Source organism: Vipera ursinii (assembly GCF_947247035.1).
Source record: "Vipera ursinii genome assembly, chromosome: 2".
Lineage (NCBI taxonomy): Eukaryota > Metazoa > Chordata > Lepidosauria > Squamata > Viperidae > Vipera > Vipera ursinii.
The window spans coordinates 107,725,079-107,749,304 of NC_139513.1; the positions used below are offsets into that span (position 1 = coordinate 107,725,079).

Below are 24,226 nucleotides of genomic sequence, written 5' to 3' on the forward strand. Positions count from 1 at the left end.
GACTGGTACATGGTACAACCTTATACAAAATGGAATTGAAAACAATTGGTAAAAAATAACTGAGTTCTGTTTGTTTTAATTTTATTTATTCAATTTCAGTCAAGTGACTGAATGACTTAGAATTCTAAAACTATAAAACTGCTAAAACCAATTAAATAATAAAAACAACCAAAAATAAATACATACAACAGCCAAGATATTAATCAGCTAACAATAAAGCAATTTTTTTTCTCCTGTATTGTTTCCATTCAGTTTCCCTTCATCTGAACTGGTAAAACCAGAATGCATTCTAAAGATAGAAAGGTTTCTTTATATCCTTGATTTTAAATATATATTAAAATTCTTTTACAACTAAGAAGTATGCCATGTTCTGTCATATTCTCTCTATTCTGGGCCTCAAACAGAATAATTTGCATAAATTACAAATGTATGCATGTATCCTTCCATTCCTCTTCAGAGATGGAAGAGTTTCTGATGAATATGCAACATTACAGGAGAATGTTCAACATGTTGATTGACAATCTTAATCTCTACAAGTGTCATAATGCCTCTTAGTTGAAATGTTTGAAGAAGCTTGTTTATGTGGAAGTTTCATTATGCTCAAGAGCATTTGTTGCATTCTAACCTAGTTATGTAATTGTAAGGAGACAACTTTTTTTTTTACATTTTTCAAGGCTTTTGGAAGCTGATTCAAAGTCATTACGCTCTATGAATGGCTCACGAAGGAATAGTGGGTCGTCTTTGGTATCCAGTTCTTCTGCATCATCCAATCTGAGCCATCTTGAAGAGGATACCTGGATCTTATGGGGAAGGATTGTCAATGAATGGGAAGAATGGCGGAAAAGAAAAGAGAAGTTACTCAAGGTGAGGAAAGTAATTGCCTCTCTAGTGGTAGATGTGTTTTTATATGATTTTGTAGACAAGTTTATGTTTGTTATATTTGGTATACTTGCATCTTATCCAATAATTACTTTTTTGATTGTATATTTCTGCATTATAGTTATGGACTTGGGTAAGCAAGGCAGTGAGAAACAAAGTTCTTTTTATGTAAGAATAAAGTGTATTACATGAATACTGGCTCTTTACAACAAATGCATGTTAAATGATGATGCAAGAACTCTTTAAAGCTGAAGGCAGGAACCAGAGAAGAAATAAATTGTTTTCTAAAAGCCAGTTGGTTAAGGTATTAAGTGTTTATTTTGTGGATTCAAATATCCCAGAAGAACCTCAGGATAAGTATGAAAACTTTAATTTGGAGACTCCTTATTAAGATAATTTCTTGATGTAATTTTGGATGCAGTGACAGTGTTGTACCCAGTATTCCTCTTAGTTTATGTCAAGGGTTTAAAATTGACCATATCCATTTATAGAAAAAATACACGGGGGGAACCAGCTTTGCATAGTATCACAAGAGCATCTTGTAGTCTTTTTTCTCCATTGCTTAGGAACTCATAAGGAAAGGAATCCCTCACCATTTCCGAGCAATTGTTTGGCAGCTTTTGTGCAGTGCCACAGACATGCCTGTGAAGAATCAATACTCAGAATTGCTGAAAATGTCTTCTCCTTGTGAAAAGTTAATCAGAAGAGACATTGCCAGAACATACCCCGAACATGAGTTCTTCAAGGGGCAAGACAGTCTGGGCCAGGAGGTTCTCTTCAATGTTATGAAGGCAAGTTGAAGACAATACTTCCCCCCACCCCCCAAAAAAAAAAATTACATACAACGTATATCCCTTTATATGCAATTAGAGGTCTATTTCATGAAATTAACTTCAGCATCTTAAGTTAAAATCAAATGAGTTTTTGTTATCTAGCATGTCAGCTTTCTTCATTTAACATCTCGATTGATTTTTATAATATTTCTTGGTCAATAATTATCCTTGCAGATCATACTAAAACTGCTTTACATGTTAACTGTATTGGAATTTAATTTGAAAAAATAGTCTTATGCTAATAAATTATTTTTCCTGTAAGACTGTATATACAAGGAAGATCAAATTGTTGTATAACAACTACAAATGAGGCGGATTTGTCTCTTTGATATTTCTTTTGCAGCCTCTGACATACTATAAAATTAGCCTTTTCAAAAGTAGGGCCCTCCAAGAGTGCTGGAACTTAAATTCCCAGAATCCCCTCTCAGTGTGTCCCTTGGCTTTTTTTTTAACTAATAAGCCTGATGAAAATTTCTAAAGGCCTATCACTCTCCATTTCATTTTGATTTTATATATTCACGGTTAGATAATTAATGAGTTGAGTGGTTTCTATAGATGAAATAGCTCCTTCTTCTCTGATTTTTCATAACTCTGAGCTATTCTGGGCTAAGAGAGGGCCGGTGGCCCAGAGTCACCCAATGGCCTTCTGTGGTGGTGGGGGGACACACACATACACACACACACACACACACACACCTATTTATTTTAGTGAAACTCTTTCCATGATCTCTGTCACATTTCCTTTTTACTAGTTGCCCTTTCCCATGTGATTCTTGAATTTTCATGGCAATATTTCATTTACACCTCAATGTATAACTAATTCCATGAGCTTCAACAACATTCACAGTGTATAACTGGTGCTGGTTACCATTCAGAATTAAGTCACCTCCCCTTTGATTACAGTTATTTAGAACAACCAGAACTTTTCTTTCTTTGTTGTGACTAATGTATACATATATCTAATCTATCTGTGAATATTTACAGTCTCCTCTGTTACCACAGTTATTTTTTCTTTCGTTCCTGTCTTTATCATTGTCTCTCATGAGCAATAGTAGTATTGTAGGTTTCTCATGCTAAATCAGTATAAGTAGTCTTGGAAATACAGGTAGTCCTCAACTTACAACAGTGACCATTTGAGGTTACAACGGCACTGAAAAAAGTGACTTATAATCATTTCTCACATTTATGACCATTGCAGCATCCCCATGGTCACATGATTTACATTCGGATGTTTGGCAGCTAGTTCAGATTTATGATGGTTGCAGTGTCCCAGATCATGTAACCACCTTTTGTGACCTGACAAAGTCAGTGGGGAAGCGAGATTTGCTTAACAGCCGTAGTTACTAATTTAACAACTGCAGCGATTCACTTAACAAATGTGGCAAGAAAAGTCATAAAATGGGGCAAAACTCACTTAACAAATTTCTCATTTAGCCACATAGATTCTGGGCTCAATTGTGATCGTAAGTTGAGGACTACCTGTACTTTTTCTGTAATAAATACGTAATTGGAAGAGAGGAATCTTTATTTTTTTAAATGATTTCAATAGTACTGATTTTTTTTTAAAAAAAAAGACAATATAAACTAAGAAAGGAAAAGAAAGAAAGCATAGAAAGTAGAAGAAAAGAAGGGGGAAAGAAGAAAAGAGAAAAAGGAGAAAAGAAATGACTTCTGATTTTCATCACAATTCTTCACCCCCTATAAGGCTACATGCAACTATCTCATCTTCCTATAAACTATCCCTTATCCATATGCAATTTCACAAATTGTTAATATTTCAGTCCTGGTGTGAGCAAAAGTCCATAGAGGGTTCCCAGAATTTTATAGGAACCCTAGTGGCGCAGTGGTTAAAATGCAGTATTGCAGGCAAATTATGCCCATAGCCTGGAATTTGATCCTCATGGGGCTAAAAGTTGACTCAGCCTTCCATCCTTCTGAGGTTCGTAAAATGAGGACCTAGACTGTTGGGTGCAATATGCTGACATTGTAAACCACCCAGAGAATGCTGTAAAGCAGGGCTTTCCCATCTTTTCACAGATTGTAACACTTTTAGGACATGACAATATTTGAGTACCACCAGCGCTTAGCAAGGTGTCAAAAACTTGATGACTAAAAAAAAAGGGGGGGGGGATTTTGGGTTTTACTGATTGGATTAATTTGTCATTATAGAAATGGCTAGTTTATAATATTATGGAAAAGTAAAAAATTGAGTTTCAATGTTAATGCTTCCTTCTACTGCAACAGAGGAAGTCGGAAGTCAATGCCTTTTCTTTTCTTTTTCCCTTCTCCCCCTCCCTTTTCCCCCCTTTTCCTCCCCACTGTGTCCTACTATTTGCTTTTGTATTTTTGTATTTTATTCTATAATCTAATAAAACATTACAAGCTCTAAAAAAAAGGAAAAAAGTACCAGCAGTTCCTTTGCTGAATCACTTTCCCTTTGCACTGACAAATGTATGATGAATTTATCCATATTTATTAATATGCACCATTACCAGCTGGCTGGTCAGCCCTTCTTCCTCTCCCTCTCCTCTCCTTCCACAGTGTGGTAAGAATGTGTACACACGCACACACACAAGCATGCACACACACACACACACACACACACACACACACACACACAAGCAGTCCCTTCACTGTACCCTTAAAGACATAGGAATCAAGCGCAAAGCAAGAAAGGCTCACAAAAGCCTCCCAAAATAAAGAAACACTAAACTCTGGGTTTTTTTCCCTTTAAGCTGTCTCAGGCGTGTCACAATGTTGCAATTGGAGCCTGAAAGGCTCGGCAATTGCAAAAAGCGATAAACTTAAATTAAGCCTGTTTACCTATAAAGAAAACTTGGTAAAAGCCATAGACAGACTCAATACAAAGGGATAAAACTAATTACATTTTTTAAAGGGATTAAACCTACAGAAGCCAACACTTTGGACTCATTGCTAGCCTTTGTGAAACAGACTAACATATTCCAAATAACCAAAGCACACAAACCGAGCCTCTGAATTACAAAACACTGTAAAAACTGCACAAAAACCCTTATGGTACCAGCTGACCCAGAACTAAATAAACCAACCTCCTTTCCGACATGCTCGTCTCCCGGCTTTTCATTTCATCAGCGCTGATTGCATTCTCCTGGCTGGAGAAAACTAACCAAGGGACCTTTTCTTCCAGCAACAGCTTCTTCCCTGTCTCTTTTTCCTTCCTGCCTGCTGAGCTGTCCTTCCACCAGTGGCGTAGCGTGGGGGGTGCAGGGGGGGCCGGCCGCACCGGGCGCAACATCTGGGGGGGCACGCTCGCACTCGCAGCTCTCTGCCCCTGCTTGGCTCACTCACTCTCTCACACTGCAGTGCTGGCTGTGCGAATCCGATCCGAGCCGCCAGGTCGCCGCCCACTGTGGAGGGGGGGTGCCAGGCGTGCGGTGCACGGGTTAGGGGGCGCAAATTACTTGCCTTGCCCCGGGTGCTGACAACCCACGCTACGCCACTGCCTTCCACAGTTCCTTCTCCGTCTCATTTCCCACCGAAACAACCTCCTTTTATATGCTCCTCCCTCCCTCCTTTTCTCTTCAGTTCACCTCCAGCTACGGAAGCGCCAATCAGCTGGAGCCCTGCAGCATTCCTGGGGCTTCTGCCGAGCTCAGATAGTTCTGCAACTCCAGCTGCCTCTCCCTCAGGCTTGGATCACTTCAGCTCATTCCCCTCCCCACTACATTTGTCTAGGAGGGTCACATACCACCTGCCACGTGCCAAAGTACCACTTGTGGTACGCATACCACCGGTTGAAAACCCCTGCTGTAAAGCACTGTGGGGTGATAGATCAGTCTAATTGCTATTGCCTATTATAGAAATGTGTTTATAATTAGAGCAGAGGAATATGTACAATAAAATTAGAACATTACACTTATGTATTTATCATCTTAGTTTATAGTTGGTTCCATTAAAAAAGTGGCTTTTTGAATTACAGTGGAAGCCTGGCACTCAGACAAATTGACCATCAACAGGAACATAGAGATAAACATAGACATAAACAACATCTACTTACCATTCAAAAGAGACAATCAAAAAGCCAAAAATCCAAATAAAAAGACCTCCTTACCAGAAATTAACACCCAGATGAGCAGCGATTAATACTGAGATTAAGATTACGGTAGATCAACAATCAAGAAACAAACAGTACCCCAATCAAGGAACTGCTAAACAAGCAAACAGTAAACAGACCAATTAAAGAACGACCAAGACTTTTCCCATCAACACTGACAGGGCAAGCCACTAGTATATAAAATGAGAGCAAACTCCACTCCCTACTAGCACTGACGATATTACCTAGTTTGAAAATGAAATATGTGCAAGAAAACAACCTGAGCTACAAATATTCTCTTCTTTTGGATATAGCTCAGATTTCAGGAATGAAATAGGAAAAATACAAGTATAAGAAAAATAAATTCAAATGGGGCAACTAATTGCTGTTAAACCCTATAAAATCAAAGCATGTTTTTAAACTTTTACATCTTTCATTACAATTTTGACAATGTAGCCTTGTTACTTACATATCCTATTTGTGTGGTCACCAGAAGTCAAGACTGATTGGAATACACCAGATACCTTGTATTACATAATTTCTCAGAGTGTTTCACATTCAAACAACATGCAAATTCTTAAATTCCCAAAAGTTGCCTGAAATGCATCACTCATTTAATGTATGTGGTATCTTTCTTCAGTTAAACCGTCTGATACTTAATTCCACAATATTTTCCATTGATTATTATGTTTGTTTTTTAAATATTGATCTTAATTCCTCCCTACCATATCTCCACCCCACCTATCTTCATATTATGAAGATGTTATTTTTTTAAGATAATCAAGTTCCAGATTCATTACTTTCCCATAGTTAATATCTGAAATGTTTTCATGGTAAGAAAAATTATATGACTAAATTTAATGTTTATAAATCTTATAAAAAGAACTGTGATTCATGAAGCCTTGTTCAGTAATACATTCAGTAAACTTCAAGATATCACAAAAATCTTTGCGTATTTTAAAATAGAGTTGTGTACATCATGTTTTAGCTCTTTCAGGAAAATTAACAGCTAAATTGTGAACTGTAAATTTTTTCTTGTTTAAAATTCCTATCTTTCAGGCTTATTCTCTAGTAGACCGTGAGGTTGGGTACTGCCAAGGTAGTGCGTTCATCGTGGGACTGCTACTCATGCAGGTTTGTGCTACTTAACATTAGAAACCTTAAGGAGCACGTGGCAGTCATGGTGAGGAGGTTTTTTGTGTAACTGCAAATTGTGCACCGGTTACGCCAATTCCTGGACCAACATTTCTTCCTCACAGTCACCCATGCCTTGGTCATCTCCAGTTTGGGCTACTGTAATGTGCTCTACATGGAGCTGCCCTTGAACAGTATATGGAAACTTCAGTTGGTTTAAAATGGAGTGGCCTGCATATGTCTGCACAAGTCAAGATTTATACACTAGTCACATCGTTCACGGGAGCTGCATTGGTGCTTATTTTCTTCTGAGTGCAATTCATGGTGCTGGTTGTCACCTTTAACTGTGGCCAAGTTATTGGAAGGACTGCCTCCTCAGCTACATCTAAACAAGTGGGAAGGCAAGTATATTGGGGGTCCCAACTATTAGGAAAGTTCATCTAGGTGAGACCAGGGGAGGTGAAGCCTTTGTCTTATTTTTCTGGAAGGCCTTGAAGACATAGCTCTGTTTGTTGGTCTGGGCCCCCCAGATTAATACAGACCCAGTCAAGTGGCTGTGTGATAACTGTGTGATTGTGTGATAACTGTTGCTGGGGGTGGGGAGGGATTTATGGGTTGTAAAATTTTAATGTTTTAAGCCATCCAGAGTCACCTTAAATGAGTTGGGGAGGGAGGCAGGCAGCAGGCAGGCATTAGGAATGTTTAGATCAGATCATTCTCTTACAAAATATTACATTACAGACCTGTAGTTTGTAATTTATTTTATGCATTTATTAATCCCACATTTCTTTCGGAAACTCAGAGCAAAACATCTAATCACACGCTCCTCCAATTTCCCCCCAAAACAATTACCTGGCAAAGGCTGGGGAATAACTGGCTCAATATCACTGCTCAGTTTCCATGGCTAAAAGTGGATGGCTTTGGTTCACAACTAGTTTCTCAAACTATAGTATTAGCATGAATTTATTGTTTAAAAATAGGAACCATATAGAAATATGTTTTTGTCAGAATTAACTTACTCTTAAAAGCTTTTAATTATTCAAAAGTTTGCTTAGAAGCAGGAACCTAAGTACTTTGTTTTCTAGGAATTTGAATATTCAATCTCTATAGATTATAGTCAGTTCACATTGCACATTTAATATATGCTATTTTAATGAACTGTCGAGGCCCAGCTGGTTCAATTTTATAAGTGTTGTTTCACATTTCTACTGGCTTAAAATGAAACAGAGCAGCAGCTTATTCTTACCTTTAGAAGAGTTTGGTTTGTTCTGCAGCATTGTTTTGAAAGGAAGGCTTTAGACCTTCCCTCGCAATAAAATGCCATTTTGAAGGTTATAGATCCTTGATAGTCAGTTTATAATAGGTGATACCTATTTTTTCAGTCTATACTAGAAAAAGTATAATCTAGAATGAACTGTAACATAATTGTCTGCATTTATTTGGGAATTAGTGGGTTTGTGTCTGGTTTAGGTGCTGGATTTTCAGGGTATCTTATCAATAAATTGGGAACTACAATGAGGAAAAAAAATATTTGATCCCCTGCTGATTTTGTATGTTTGCCCACTGACAAAGAAATGGTCAGTCTATAATTGTAATGGTAGGTTTATTTTAACAGTGAGAGACAGAATAACAACAACAAAAATCCAGAAAAACTCATTTCCAAAAAGTTATAAATTGATTTGCATTTTAATGAGTGAAATAAGTATTTGATCCCCTATCAGCCAGCAAGATATTTGGCTCCCAGGTGTCTTTTATACAGGTAACGAGCTGGGCAAACGTACAAAATCAGCAGGGAAATCAAATAATTTTTCCCCCCACTGTACAAAAAGTTCCCTGACAAAGGCAGTGGGAAGCCATTTTACTACGTTGCCAATAAACTGTGTGGTTATGTAGTCATGTAGTCATCAAGGAAGGGAGGGTAAGTGCTTAAAACGGGGAAAAGCCAAGTTCCCTTGTAGAAAATTATTCAGGTCTGCCATGTTTTGGATGTGTATCTTTTTCAAGGACAGCATGAAAAGAAAAACATAAAACCATGGAGTAAACATTGCAGTGTTGTTTATGCAGTAAATATGTGAAATCAATCACTTGATTTTAATTACAATAACTTAAAAGCATTGTATTAATTGCAATGAATTATTACGTTATAATATAATGTAGCAGTTAGCAAAAGCATTACAAAAACAGTCACATTTATTACACATTATTTATTACTTCCTTAATCTCTATCCTATTTAAGACATGTGGCTGTGTTGAATAAGTTCCAAAGTATATTTATGCTTATTATTTTCAAAACCATTCACATTAAATAATCATAGTTGCTTTAAAAAGTTTTCTTGGGTTATTATACGTTGGATCTGAACAATGGAGGCAACAGATTTGTTAGCACAGACTCAGTGAAAGCATCCTTATATGAAAAACATCCATTTTATTATAAATTAACTTTTGATAATAATTTTGAATTTCTTCTCACAAGTTTTCGCCTTGTGTTTTATTTTGTCTTTTTTATTGACTTTCTTTAAAAAAATGGAATCCATAATTAGTAAAACAAGTCTTCCCATTTAGGTTTTGAGTGCTGCATATTGAACAGAAAGTTTCTATTGTTCATTAAGTTTGAAAGACTCACGCACACACACTGTCTGCTTCTAGATGCCGGAAGAGGAGGCCTTCTGTGTATCTGTACGGCTGATGCAAGAGTATAGATTACGGGAAATGTTCAAACCCACTATGGCTGAGTTAGGACTTTGCATCTATCAGTTTGAATACATGCTGCAGGTAAAGACATTTCCAAATCTTGGATTTAAAAAGTAACTGCTTCCTTTTTAGATTAATTCCTAAAACCCATCAGAAGTCTGAAGTACTAGAGCTTACTAGCTTAGCAAATAATTAGGAATGTTTGTTGATGTATCTATTACTTTAACTGTGAAAATCCTGCTGGGAAATCTCTTTTAATGTCTCTCTAGTAATTAACGTTGACTGGAGTTTCTCATAGTTTAAGATTTATGTTTTATGTTTCTGTCAGGAACAGCTACCTGAGTTGAATATCCACTTCCGCTCCCAAAGCTTTCTCACTTCTATGTATGCATCATCTTGGTTTCTTACACTCTTCCTCACTACTTTTCCTCTGCCTGTGGCCACACGAGTATTTGACATCTTCATGTATGAGGTAAAACATGTAATTAAAAATACAGAAGGGGAAGAAATTGAGTGGTCTGCATAAGTGATTTGATAATTAAAATTTGCACAGGAAAAAAATAGGACATGAGGGCAACAGCATTCTTATCTTACTGCACCCTGGCAGTAAAACTATTTCTGCTTCTGGTCGGGGGAGGGGGCAGATAATCATAGGCAGTAGTCATTGCTGTTCTTATTGTCCATAGATTTGTCTAATCTATTTCCAAAAATTGTATCTGAATAAATAGTTCAGATTGATTTGTCACAGAATGTTCTAGCAATATTGTGAGTTCTAGTCTTGCCTTACACAGAAAAGCCAGCTTAGTGACTTTGGGTTGGTCACTCTCTCCCAGCCCAACAAATCTCACAGAGTTGTTTTTGTGGGCAAAATAAGAGGACAGAGTATTGTGTATGTTTGCCACCTGGAGTTATTTATAAAATAATAAAGATGGGATATAAATAAATAAATATTTGCTTCAGTAAATACACAAGTTGCTACATAAATGTCTGCTCAGTTATGTTTAATTTAGAATTCTTGGTATAACTTGCTTAAAGCAATAACAAGAAGATTGTAAATAGTATGTGCAAGTGGACCTTTCACTGTATTGGGGGTGGGTGGACTAAAGCATCTGATTCCCATTATGTGTTTGTAATTTAAATTTCATTTCTTCACACGGGAAGGACTGTTTGACCTTTAATGTAAACCATAGGAAATTCAATTACAGGTGGTGTCTGTCTAAACTCTGTAACGTCTTTTAGGGATTGGAAATAATCTTCCGTGTAGGAATGGCTCTTCTTCAATTCAACCAAGCTGAACTGATGCAACTGGACATGGAAGGGATGTCACAGGTCAGTTCTATCATGCTTTGTGGGACTAGAGGAAAGATAGCAAACTTTCATTTGCCACAATTCCATATTTAGGTTTGTATGAATGGAGAGACTTGCAGGACTGAAGTTAGTTTGAGATAAAGAACTGATTCCACTAATATGCTAAATGTAAGCCTTTTAGAACCACTGTTCCAAAGTGTAAAAACTCAAGTCAGTTTTCAGAGAAGAAAAACTTAAAGACCCAAGCCCTGGCTGTGTTCTGAACTGATGTTGTGTTATTGCATGTGATGAGGCAGAATCAGCTATTTTAATCTCTGGCTATGAAGGCCTAGAAAGTAGTTTCAGAACTACAGCCTGAGTCATTCAGAATGACCAGGGCAAGAGAGATGGAGAAGCAATGACTCATCTGCCTCCTGCCTGTTTCTTTTATTCTTTGTTCTATTTAGAAAAAAAGTCTCATGTCTTTTCCAACTTTTTGTGGCAGTATATCAATATGCCAAATATTGAGAACATCCATTAACTGCCTACAGGTAATCCTTGACTTAGGAGTACAGTTAGGACCAGACTTTCTGTTGTAAGTTGAGATGATCATAACATGAGTCACCATGTGCCCAAGCTTGATTTTACTTACCATTACCATGGTTGTTAAATGAATCTAGCTTTCCCAATTGATTTTTTTGACAGAAACCAGCTAGGAATGTCGCAAATCACAATAATTTGATAGTAGGGTGATGTAATTGGTTGTAAATGTGAACCAGAGTCAAGTGCCCAAATTCCAATCACATGACCATGGGGGGGTCACGGGATAATTGTAAGTGTGAGGATAGGTTGTAAATTATTTTTTTTCTGAAGCCATTGTAACTTGGAACAGTCATTAAATGAACCGTTGTAAGTCAAGTATTATCTATACTAGATACCAGGCAGAGATTCCTGAGAATCATGTGGGTTTAGATCCACTGAGTAGCCGATAAGGAGAGAGCTGTGAGTTCTTTCCTCCTGATGGTTTCAACATTAGTTATCAAATACAGTGTTTCTCCATTGTCTTTTGTAGGCTGACATGAAAGCTTAGCTCATGCACTGTACCAAGCCATAATTCAATTGATGTGGCTTTACATAGTCTTTTTTAAAAAAAACTCAGTCACTGAAGCATCTTTTACCAATCAGTTAAAACAAATCATGGCTTAGAATGAAGTGTGTTTGTAGTCTCCATGTAACAATATTCTTGCTACAACAACAAAAACTATCTTGGCTGCATTAGGAATCCATGGAAGAGGTATATTGTCAAGATATTTTTCAAAAATCTATACACTGCCATCTGCCAAGACCATCTTCATAGGAATCCTGGTTCCTGACTACTTTTTCCTGCCCAGCGTTGATCTATTGGTCAGTGAAGAGCATGAGACTCTAATCTAATGCCTAATGATCTGAGGTGGACCTGGGTGGTAATGTTAGCGCTGAAACTGCAGATATAGATGGAGCTTTGCTTGCTTTAGCAATACAGCCTGGTTCCTAACAGACCACAGACCGGTATCAATCTATGCCCTGGGAATTGGGGATCCCTGATCTACATGACTGACAACTTACAAAGTTGAACAAGTACATTTCAAAGCTCCAGACCCATAGAGTTAACAACTGCAAAACATTTCCATTTGTGATATTGCCACATGGGTTTATTTGTGCTTAACAGGTGAATAAGGTAAAGGTAAAGGTTCCCCCGCACATGCGTGCTAGTCGTTTCCGACTCTAGGGGCCGGTGCTCATCTCCGTTTCAAAGCCGAAGAGCCAGCGCTTGTCCGAGGACGTCTCCGTGGTCATGTGGCCGGCATGACTAGACGCCAAAGGCGCACGGAACGCTGTTACCTTCCCACCGTGGTGGTCCCTATTTTTCTACTTGCATTTTTACGTGCTTTCGAACTGCTAGGTTGGCAGAAGCTGGGACAAGTAACAGGCGCTCACTCTGTTACGCGGCACTCGGGATTCGACCCGCCAAACTGCCGACCATCTGATACTTTGAGCTAAATCTAGCCTGTATATATCAGATTTAATCTCTATGGGAAAGCTTTTCTTCAAAAATATAGAATTACTTCAAACAGCTATAATACCTCTGAGATACCTTCCTTCTCTTCCCACAATATTGTATATTTTTTCATTATACAACTCAATAAACTGGCTGCGAAAAAATGGTTTACTCATTGCAACACAGAATTAGGGAATGAAGAAAGAACTGAGATCTAATTAAGCTATTTTCTCCTAATTTATGAAATTGGAGTACTGAACATTTCCACATTGTACGATGAATGATTTAGGCAGAGAAAATATTTATGATTTTTATTGCATTAATAGCTAAGATTTAGAGATCTAAATAATTTCTAATATCTATGATTAAAAACACTGCATTCTATTAGGCTCTGGCTTCATAAGCTAATACACCCTGTATGTTAGCAAAGACATGTTCTATCCAGGTATTAGCAATATGCTAGAAATTTTTCTTGAAGTTGGGACTTATCCTATAGGCATGATTTAAGATTGTAACTCGTAAAAAGCTCTGTTCTGAAATGTCTTACTCTTTGTGCATTTGTGCTCATATAAGCATCCGGACTTAGAATATTTTAATGAGCTATAATAAAAATGGTCAGTAATACCTCTGTACCTATTCTATTCTAGAAGCTGCCCTATCATAGTGTTAGACTTGAATTTTAACTCGTGATCATTAAACATTTGAATTCTGTGCATTCAATTTTAATTTAATGCAAATGGGCCATATTTGGAAGAATCTTTTCACAAGAAGCGTTCCAGAGATTAACCATCCCTCTATTGTCCAATGTAATCAGCTGAGAAAGAGTAATACAGGTAATCCTGGATTTACAATCACACTTGAGCCCAAAATTTATCTCGCCAAGCAAGGCAGTTGTGCAATAGTGGCAAATATCTGTAGCTCGGGTGTAGGATGAGAGTGAGGTCATAAAAGATGCTGTCACTTCAAACAGTCACTAAATGAATGGTTGTAAGTTGAGGATTACCGGTCCAATAAAAATGTCAGAAATTACATTGATGATAAGACCCTATGACTTTGATGCATTTTCACTTGGGATTGTCTACTGCAGTATTTTCAGAAGGTGATTCCTCATCAGTTTGACAGCTGTCCTGATAAGCTGATCTTAAAGGCCTATCAAGTCAAATACAACCCTAAGAAAATGAAACGGTATGTTTTCGATTTTTATTCCTCATATATAGCTTAACTACTAAAGAATACAGGATTTAGGCAAAACTCATGAGGTGGACCACTTCATAATGATTGTGTTCCAGGTCAATATATAAAAGTTCTCCTTTCTATCTTGACACACTTCTCTGAACAAAAACTGAACACATAAATGTATTAGCAAAATATGCTCAATCTGCAGCTTTTCTGCTGACTTTCTAAATAAAAGTGATAATGTTAAAATGGAGGTTATTAAAAATGGGCATTTTCCATCCATTTACCATCATTTTTCTGCCACCATATTGTGTTTGATGCAGAATGAACTCTATTCTCTTATTTTCTAGACTGGAGAAAGAGTATACTGCAATCAAAAACCGGGAAATGGAAGAACAGATTGAAATCAAGGTAAGTCCCCTCTTGTCTGTGTCTTGCGATACTGTAATCAAAATGAAAGATTGGTGTAAGGTGTAACACTCAGTGTTATCTGAAAAATAATCTTTCTTAAATAATACTCAGGTTATGTTGTTTCCTCTTCATATCAACCCAGACATCTTGATTAGTAGCTTTGTTATCTGTAGTGAGCATGTATTTTAAGCATTCGACCTATTTCTGTTGGGGTCTATGTGTGAACTTAAAGAATTCCCTTTTTTGAACTTTAGATCCTTCAATCTGGATGTGGCGTGACTTTTCCTCTAATAGTTATTTATGATGCTTGGCTTTAGTTCATGTGGTCAAGATTTCAGCATAACATTTTGATACGCTGGTTTTTTTCACTTGACAAAAGCTTCTGCTCATACAGCAAAGCACATGCTGATTCTAATCTTGCTTGCAGAGGCTTCGTTCTGAGAACCGCCTTCTGAAACAGCGAATTGAAACCCTGGAGAAGGTGAGAAGTGTACCCAGCCGCATGAGAATCCACTTCCTCCGCTTCCAGACTAGCTTGGCCACCAAAAATGAGGCCTTTCACAGCTCTCTGTCTCAGTTGACGGTAGACAATACACAGAATGCCAGCCATTAGTCTTTGTGCGTCCTCTCAGGGACTACCCTGCACATGTATTTCTGGAATCATTCTTAATGTAAGCACCCAAGAGAGTATTTCTCACCCTATCACTGCTGGAAGTAATTAAAAAGTGACCTGCTGCCAGGATTCCTTAAGATAGAAAACTAATCTGTAAAGATGTTAGTTGTTGTTTCTCTGCCAGTCCAAAAAAACTTTGATCAAAATGGCAAACTCACATATTTCGGACCCCAAGTAGTTTATTTGTTTTGTGGTTGATATGACATTGTTTTTCAGCCGTCTTGTTGACCTTGCTTTTGTGTTTAAAATATTAAACTCTTTCATGAAAAATGTAAAAACTCCTTGGATGTATTTTATTGTCACATAAATACACTAATAGTTAACTTGAGGACATCTTGGTTAATTGCCCACAAAGGCATAACAACCTAAAAGTGTCCTTGTTACTGATGACTTATTTAAATTTCTGGACAAAGGAAGTGTGACTTCTGAAATGCAAGGAGATCCTTGTCCATTGGTGAAGGAGGCCAATTATGAATCCTGATAGTTCTTGCAGTGTTGAGGCAAAATTAATATGTAAAGCTGCTTCTGAGAGTTCTGTTACCTTGTCATTCCTTATGCACAGGCACATTTTTATGATCTGCATGATGGAAATGACATGCTGCAATTTTAAGACAATTCTGGAAGTTCCTTTTCTTGGGGTCTTTTGGGCTCTTTATCTTTTTTCTTCTGTGCTTGTGTGACCCTGCTGTTGTATCTTTTTTTTCTTTTCTTCATCTTTCCTTCCTTGTCTGGATCTCCCTCTTCTGGGTCTGTAGGAGAGTGCTGCCTTGGCAGATAGATTGATCCAGGTACAGTAAAATATATATATTTTTTAATTTCCAACTCTCCCTTTAGTTTTCCATTTCATTTCGCTTGAAAAATAGTGTCTGCAGCATTTAATGTTATTGGTAACTCGCATTTAATAAAGTTCAGACTAACAATTCTATTTTGATTGTTTAATTTTCTGCAATGTTATGCAGCTGTTTTTTATACAGGATTTTGAAATGTTGACTTACCCATCACTTTATTTTAGCAGTAAGGCTAATTAATTATGCTGCTTATATACCAGCCAATATTTCTGGCTCAGGGCAGGTTAAATATTTTACTATGGCAAATTATGGTAAACCTAGTTACCTACTTGGTGAAAGATTTGTTTTAGTATTAAATGTTATAGACAGTTCACATTTCTGAATTGTCCTGCTCTCTGAATTATAACTGGGGATTACAGAGAAGGAAGAAGAATGCCACTGGGGCACTTTTCCTTGTGAAAATCACTATAGAAAGTGAATTTTTTTTTGCATTCTTAGGTTTATATCTAAACAAATCTAATTTCTTATATTGGAGCTTCCACATTTTTACATCAGTTTTTTTTTACCACTGTAGAAACTCATTGTACCTCATAAGTATGAATGCCATCCTTTTAATTCAGCATAGATTTTCAAGGAAAACCAAGGCACTATTAAAACATTTGGGTACATCATGGAAATTATTGCAAGCTGTCAAAGTGGGGCTGAAAACTGTAATCTGAAATTTCTGTTTTATATTTTAAGGATGAAATTTCTTTTATAACCCTACAAACATTTCTAAATTTTATGGGGAGAGTCGACCCTTTATGGAAGATTGCAGAAAGTAAGACTTGTGTACGTGATATTCCTTCCTCCTCCTATTTTCCCCCACAACAACAACAACAAAGATTAGTTGGGCTGAGAGAGAGTGACTGGCTCAAAACCACCCAGTTGGTTTTTATGCCTAAAGTGGGACTAGAACTCATCATCTCCTGATTTCTAGGCCATCAACTTAATCACCACACCAAACTGATATTTATGCTTAAAGTAGTTTTTTATGGAGAAAATACATCGTGGAGATGGCCTTGCCAATTTGCTAAAACACCAATGACCTTCTGGTGCCATCCAATGCTTTGCAACCACCAGTTTTCTTAAACAGGTACCTGCAACAATAAGAAGTAGCAAAATGAAGGCGTAGTCCTTCCCATCAGTTTCAATTGCCTGGAAATTATGCCACTATCTGGGATTACTTTAGAATGAGGAAAAAGAATTTGCCGTTGGGAATTTCATGTGATCCTTAATATATACTTGATTACATGCTCCTGTGTTTAGAATAGTAGGATAGATCATGCTGAACAATAACATTAACTTGGCTTTCAGCTTGGCTTTCAAACAACCTAATTTGTGTTCTGTGTTGCTTCAGATTCTATAAGCAAAGAAGCAGTGCATGAATTCTGTTGAAAGCTGCTTTCTATTAAAAAGAAGTGTGAAGCTTAGAATTTGTCCCGAATATAGGAAGCATCCTTACAGAACATAATATTGCAGCTGTGTTCTGGCAGCTGATAGTTAAAGTGGCACAACAACCAAATGAACACAATGTTTAAGGTCATGCCATAAAAAAACTTTGAGCATTTATTGTTTGAAAAAGCTGTATGAAAATATCGCAAAGAATGAATTTGCATAAGGTTGTTATGCAGACAGATGCTACATTCGCACTCCTGTGTGTTCCATGGTGCTTTTTTTCGGAGACTGAATACAGATTCATGAATATATTGCATAGATCTAATATATTTACATCGTCTCTTACACATTAATTTACAGTTACAATTAACTCCAATGCACATTGATACCACACAACAAGCAGATGCTTTTCCAGTTATTTATTTATGCACAAATATGGAACACACATAGATGTTATACTTTGAATATGGAAGCACCATGAGAATTAGACATTTTATTTATCCATCAAGGGATATAAACATGAGCATTTCTAAAGAAGAGCATCTTATCAGAATCTATGAATATGGCTGAGTTAGTAATAAAGTTTTAGTGTTCAGCAACCTTTTGTCAAATATCTCTAAGCACTTAATCCTGTTTAGGTTGATAAGTAAATTGCTGCATTTTAAATAGGTTTTTCATTAGAGTAATTACCATTTTTCATCTAACAATCATGATTACTTCTTTGTTTGCCTTTTCCTATATTCTCTAACAATTCAAAAAAGAATGTACTGAATAACTTAAGTGTTAAGTCTGGAACACTGAATAGTGGGATCACAATATCCATTTGCAGACATATTATAGCAATTACTTGACTGCAAGAAGGAACATTTTATCTCTCTAGTTCCTCTTCTCATGCAGTCCTGTGTAGAAGTAAATAAGGACTAGTATAAGTATCTGGAAAGCACCACATTGTTCCCTTGTGAAATGAACCTAAAAACAGTACTAAAAGGAAAAAAAAATGCCATGCCACTGTGGTCAGGCCTTGCTGTTTCCAACTATTTGTGTATACAGTGCTAAGAGGATGCTAAGTGGGCAGATATTTTGAAAGAGGAAGACTATTTCCTCATCTCACATGCTGTAGTGAGGTTTACTAAACCAAAATCTTTCTGTATAGGATGAGACATGTCATAGCAAGCAACTTTTTGGGAGGCCATTCTGTGAATTTATTGTGGGCAGCAAAGGGGTGTGTGTGTGTGTGTGTGTGTGTGTGTGTGTGTGTGTGTGTGTGTGTGTGTAAAGATGCCAGAGAAGTAGGCAGAGTTTTTACTGGACTGAATGTCTGAAAAAGCTTTGTGAGTGGGGTTTTAAGTATGCTAAGTCTTTGAGTGTTTATTCATTTATTTGTAATGCTGTTTAATTTAGATTTGTTTGCTGTATGAATCCAGTTAGCTATGGCTTATTCAATGCCTCAGTTTAAATTCATTGAATGAATTCAGCCATAGTAAAAATAAGATTGTGAATAAAAGAAAGTTCATTAATTGAAAGGTAAAGAGTACAGAGTTTAGATTTTGTTGATAATTGTAATTACTATTGAGGTGGGGGAGATTGCAGTCGACTTATAGTTGGTGAGGTTACGGTTGCAAGACAAAATGTAAGCATTCTGATCAAATTATACGTTTCAATGAACAAATGTCAATGTAACTTTATAAAGTTAAACATGACATTTTCTTCAAATTTGCATGCATAGTATTTAAGTAATACTTGTTTACAGATTCAGATTTTTGATGTGTAAAATTTTGAACACTTTAAATTCATTCAGCGCTAGTTATTTTTTAACATTTACATATCTATTGATTTTTTAAAAAATTACAGAGATAGAAACAAAAAAGATTTTAAAAGAAAAGGCTAAGGGAAGAATAAAGGAAAGTGCAAAAAAGAGAGAAAAAGAAAATAGTTAGAGAATGACTTCTGACTTTTTTGGTACAAGATATAAATAAAAAATACATGAAACTTAGATTAGCATCTGTCTTTATTTCCATAATTCCATATAATTCTGAGCATCAGATCCCAAAATCAACTTTTCTTTTTTTTTTTTTTTGGTTTCTTGCAAAAAGTCCAAAAATCGTTTCCAAGTAAAAATAACATTTGTCAAAGTCTTTTTTTCATCAAGGCTGTGAGTTTCACCATCTCTGCCAATTCTACCTGCTTCACCATTCTTCCATTGTAGGTATTTGTTTTAACATTTATGTTGTTAATAAGGTACCAAAATATGATGGATGTGAGAATCCATTTATATCACATTCATAAATGTATGTTTAAAACATTATCCCCCCCACTATGGATTCTGCCATCTCCCGAGGAAGGAGGAGCATATGTGGATTCAGCCTGCCTTAGGTTATTTCAAAGGCCAAGGGAACCTTTTGAACTGGGGGAAGCAAAAGGGAGGCTTAGAGAAGAAGGCATCTGGCTTGTGTCTTCTTTTAATTCTGGAGAGGAAGAAGGCAATAACCATAAAGATTCAAAGTTCCTTATTTTTTTCCCCACGAAAGGGATGACACGAAGTAGAAGGATGGGGGCTGACCAAATGGGGTTGAGGGAAGGGGGGTTGAACCAGGTACCCTTTATAAAATTTCAATTTGTAAAACAATACTAAGTCCTGTCTTGTATTCCCACAACCAAGCATGTCCTAGTAAAGATTCCTTTTGGACTAGAACTGACTCCAAGAGTTTTTGTCTTCCTAAGACGTGGATTGGGGTGGGTCCTGACAATGGCTTTGTTAGGCTTACGTTTAACAAATTGAACAAATATTCTAACCCTTCTAACATCTCAGATTATAATACTTGGTTCTATGTTCTTCACCAGTCCTTGGGCTCCTCCAAGCAGCTTTTGAAAATGAAAATATTTCTTACAAAGCAGGAGAAAAATATTTTAAAAATCTCCGAACACTTCCAAATAGGAATTTCAATTGAACTGGAAGTTTCATGAAACTGTTGATGTAGTAGGAACTTCTAGAAGAAAAATGTCTGTTAAACACTGGTACAATATGTGAAGCAGAACCCACAGATTATTGAAAATGATATAGTAAAAAGTTTAACTGACACTGGAGTAGTTGTCCACAGGTGTGCAATATATGTTACTTATACTGCAATGGTCTGTATGGGAAAGATGCCAAATTGAAATCTTTTTCTCTGACATAACTCCCAAATTCCAAAATATGCAAAATAAGATCTTGATAAGTCAGAAAACTTTATGGAACAAAGTAGTTTGGACTAATGAAATCAAAACTGAACTGTCTGGCCATTTGGAGATAAAAGGGTGAAGCTTTTGGTGGTGGTGAGGGGAATACTTTAGCAACTATTAAACAACAGCTTATCCTTCCAGATTTTGTGAAAGATGGTTGCACAGGCAGTATCATGCAAATAGGAGGAGAGGACTCAACATTATCTAGAAGCTAATGTCCCACAGTCAGTGAAGAAAGTGAGCTGAGAAAAGCTTGTTGTCTTGCAGAAATATCCAATCTGAACATAAACCCCAAATCGATAATAAAATAAAGAAAAATAAAGGTCTGGGAATCTCCTTCATCATCCTAGAACTGAATATTACTGAAAATCTGCAAGGAGATCTCACACTTGCAAAAAAACACCCTAAAAATAATTCAGAGATGAAAGAGTTCTGATAGGAAGAGAGAGGAAAGTTTTTTGAAATCAAAATTAGAAAAACTTAACAGATACAGGAAACTTTTGAAAGTTGTTATTTCTGTGAAAGGGATACTGAAATGATGCTCACGCTTCTGCTCCTGCTATAATGTAGTTACTGTTTTGTAATCTGTAAAGAACTGCACATAAATTATGCATTCAAATTTGTTGAATGTTACTGTGTTAAGACAGTTGCATTGTGTCAGCTTTTGCTTTTTTTGAGGATTCTTTGAAAGATGCATGCCATAGCCTTTTGCGAGTTCTCCAGATTTGACTTAAGTCCCAGCACATCAGATATTGCTCAATTTTTTTTCTCTCTTAATTCAGCAAGCAGTCACGAGCCTCTAGTTTTCAGTCTAAAGCAGTATTTCTTTCTCCTCACTTTCCAGTTACCTGTACTTAGCCAATGAGAAATGGTTATAGAGTCATACATAAGCACAGTAAAATCAGTAGAGATTTACTAATAAATGGTTATATTTATGAGCTAAAAACTTCTTTATCAATTAAAGAAGTTTCATTGCGCCTGACAAGTTTCATTTTGTTATGTGTATAGACAGTTGTCTCTCTATTGAATACTACTATTTCTATATTCCTATTCTTACTTCCTACTAGGGGTGTGCAGTGGCTCAATGGTTAAAGACACTGAGCTTCTCCACTGGAAAGCTGACAGCCTAGGTTCAAGACCTGAGCGCTGCATGCTGGGGTGAGCTCCCATTATTCACCCCAGCTCCTGCCCACTTAGCAGTTTGAAAGCCTGAAAATGCGAGTAGTTAAATAGGTATCACTTTAGTGGGAAGGTAACAGCATTCCGTGCACCTCAGTGTTTAGTCATGCTGGCCACCTGATCATGGAAATGTCTTCAGACAGCACTAGCTCCCTCAGCTAAAAAACAGAGATGAGCACCGGCCCCTAGAATCAGACACGACTGGACAGGGGAAACCTTTATTTTGCCTATTCCTACTTAGAGGGAAATTAGGGGTAATTATGCTACATACTGTATCATTCTTTCCTTCTGTTTAAAAGTTGCATCCTCACTTCTGGTAGAATATGACTCTGCTTCCACATATTCCTCAGATTCCCGCACTCCATTTTTAGAATTGTACCACAATGATTCCTCCTGTTCTTCAAGTTGCGCCCTGTTCCACTCCTAAGAATCTTAGCCCAACCAACAACAATCCTTCTACAGCCAGTACTGTATAGATCCATCTTGTTTCTGCCAGACCTTGCACCTCCATCTCGTTTCCCTTCTTTCCAAAGTTCCTTTTGTTTTAAGGCTCCACCTTTCTCTTCCCTCTGCTATCCTAGCAGAAACACTTATACACATACACACATGTACACTACTGACTACAAAGAACACCTGCATTTGGATGCATATGTGACAAGATGTTATAGAACCACAGGCAATTGCAGATTGCCATGATGCAACTTGATCAAAATAAACTTTGCATGCAACTTAATTGGGATAAAGATAGATCTAAAGCAGGGGTGTCTAACTGCTGGCCCGCGGGCTGGATGTGTCATCCAGAAGCCACGCCCACCCCATTGCCGGCAATGGCAAAACCGTCCCGATACGTTGCGCAACGTCACGTGACATCATGAGTTTGACATGTCATATCTAAAGAATCTGTTGTTAAATACGTGCAGTTTGAGTTCAAAACTGAAAAACTGATTAAAAATGAATCTAGCACCATGCAGTTCAGTAATTTTATCCAATGTACAGAATATTCCTGCACAGGTATGGGGCAGATGTCCTTTTTAATTAACAATGTTTATTACTTCAACTATGGTGAATTAACCCTATTCCACTGAAGACCCCATTTCTCCATTCCTCAAATGGGAAATGGTACAATTGTAACAAAAACAGACCTCCGTCCGCAACATTTTTGTTATATTCCACTGAGTGTTCTTTGGAGGAACAATAATTTTAAATTCCTAATTCGCTTTTTACCATTGTTTCTATGCTTAATGTCTAGAGCAGGGATCCCCAATCCCCCGGTCCATGGACCGGCACTGGTCTGCAACATCCCAGGAACCGGGCCATGCAAAGAAGCAAAGCCCCATCCGCAGCATGTAGAGCCATGCCCCCTCCAGTCTGTGGAACAACCTTTCTCTACGGAACTGGTCAAAAGGTTGGGGGGCGCTGATCTAGAGTAACAAAAATTGTTTTCACTTCTTGATGCCTTGTTCATTCTTCTATTATAAATTTAAAGGTATTAAGAAGTATCAGCTGGAGTGAAGATGACTCCTGGTTTTCCTTCACCTAAAGATCAGTTAAAATCATCTTAACTAGAATTGATTTTCAACTGGGCAGTTATTTTGAGGAGCCATAACCAAGCCACCTTTGATTTTGAATAAGTGATATAGATGATGGAAGGATAATGGGGTGTGAAAATAGGTCTTGCTAACAATTCATGCAAATACCTACACAAACTTACAAGAATATATCCATTCTTTTTTTTTTATTTTGCAATGGAAATCTTCTGGAATGTTTGATTCTGGAGTGGAGCTTTTTGGTTGAAGCTAGTTCTGAAAAAGGAGGAGGAATCACTGCACGTGGCAACTACTGTGAGTTAATGCACAGTAAATTGTTGATTTTAATGTGATGAAAGAATGCCATCCCCACACTGAAATTTGCCATAGTTAGGCCATCTGCCCAGGACCAAGCTTGAAATAAGCCTGTGGCTTTTTAAAGTTAATGTCCCAGATGATAGTAGTTCAGAGAGAGTTAATCAAAGCAATTTTGCCCTTTCTGCTATTTATGAAGAACAGATTTTGTTGGTTTATCTCAAAAATGGTATTGGGCTACAAACTTTAAAAATATGCAAATAATACATTATTCCAGTTATGTTTTCAGGACAAAAATATGCCAAGCCATATTCAGGGGGGAAAAATCCACCCTTGATAATTTGAGACTTAAACTCCACACCAGGACATAGTCCTTTCCCCCATCTTCTCATTGTTTTTCCTTGGCTACTAAACTAATAGCTAATAAGGGATTAAAGGACCAGATGGAGGAGGTAATAGATAGATACCTACATATTTGTTTAGTAGAAGCTGTAGAGTCAAAATAGTCACAGTTCTGCAGGCTTATCTTGAAAGTTTTGTGTTTCTCTTGAATGCGATGTGGCAGGTC

The 24,226-nt window shown here is 37.1% G+C and overlaps 1 protein-coding gene across 2 annotated transcripts in view; it reads left to right on the forward strand.

The window, feature by feature from the left end:
• Positions 1–24,226, forward strand: part of EVI5L (ecotropic viral integration site 5 like) — a 55,149-nt gene that overhangs the window by 18,437 nt on the left and 12,486 nt on the right. The window contains exons 3-12 of one of the 2 annotated variants that reach the window (XM_083350920.1): positions 675–864; positions 1,446–1,670; positions 6,844–6,918; positions 9,565–9,690; positions 9,938–10,081; positions 10,849–10,938; positions 14,022–14,119; positions 14,461–14,521; positions 14,949–15,002; positions 15,950–15,982. In XM_083350920.1, coding sequence (XP_083207046.1) covers positions 675–864; positions 1,446–1,670; positions 6,844–6,918; positions 9,565–9,690; positions 9,938–10,081; positions 10,849–10,938; positions 14,022–14,119; positions 14,461–14,521; positions 14,949–15,002; positions 15,950–15,982 — 1,096 coding nt within the window. The remainder of the gene's footprint in view (positions 1–674; positions 865–1,445; positions 1,671–6,843; positions 6,919–9,564; positions 9,691–9,937; positions 10,082–10,848; positions 10,939–14,021; positions 14,120–14,460; positions 14,522–14,948; positions 15,003–15,949; positions 15,983–24,226) is intronic. The other variant, XM_083350919.1, reaches the window with a different exon arrangement.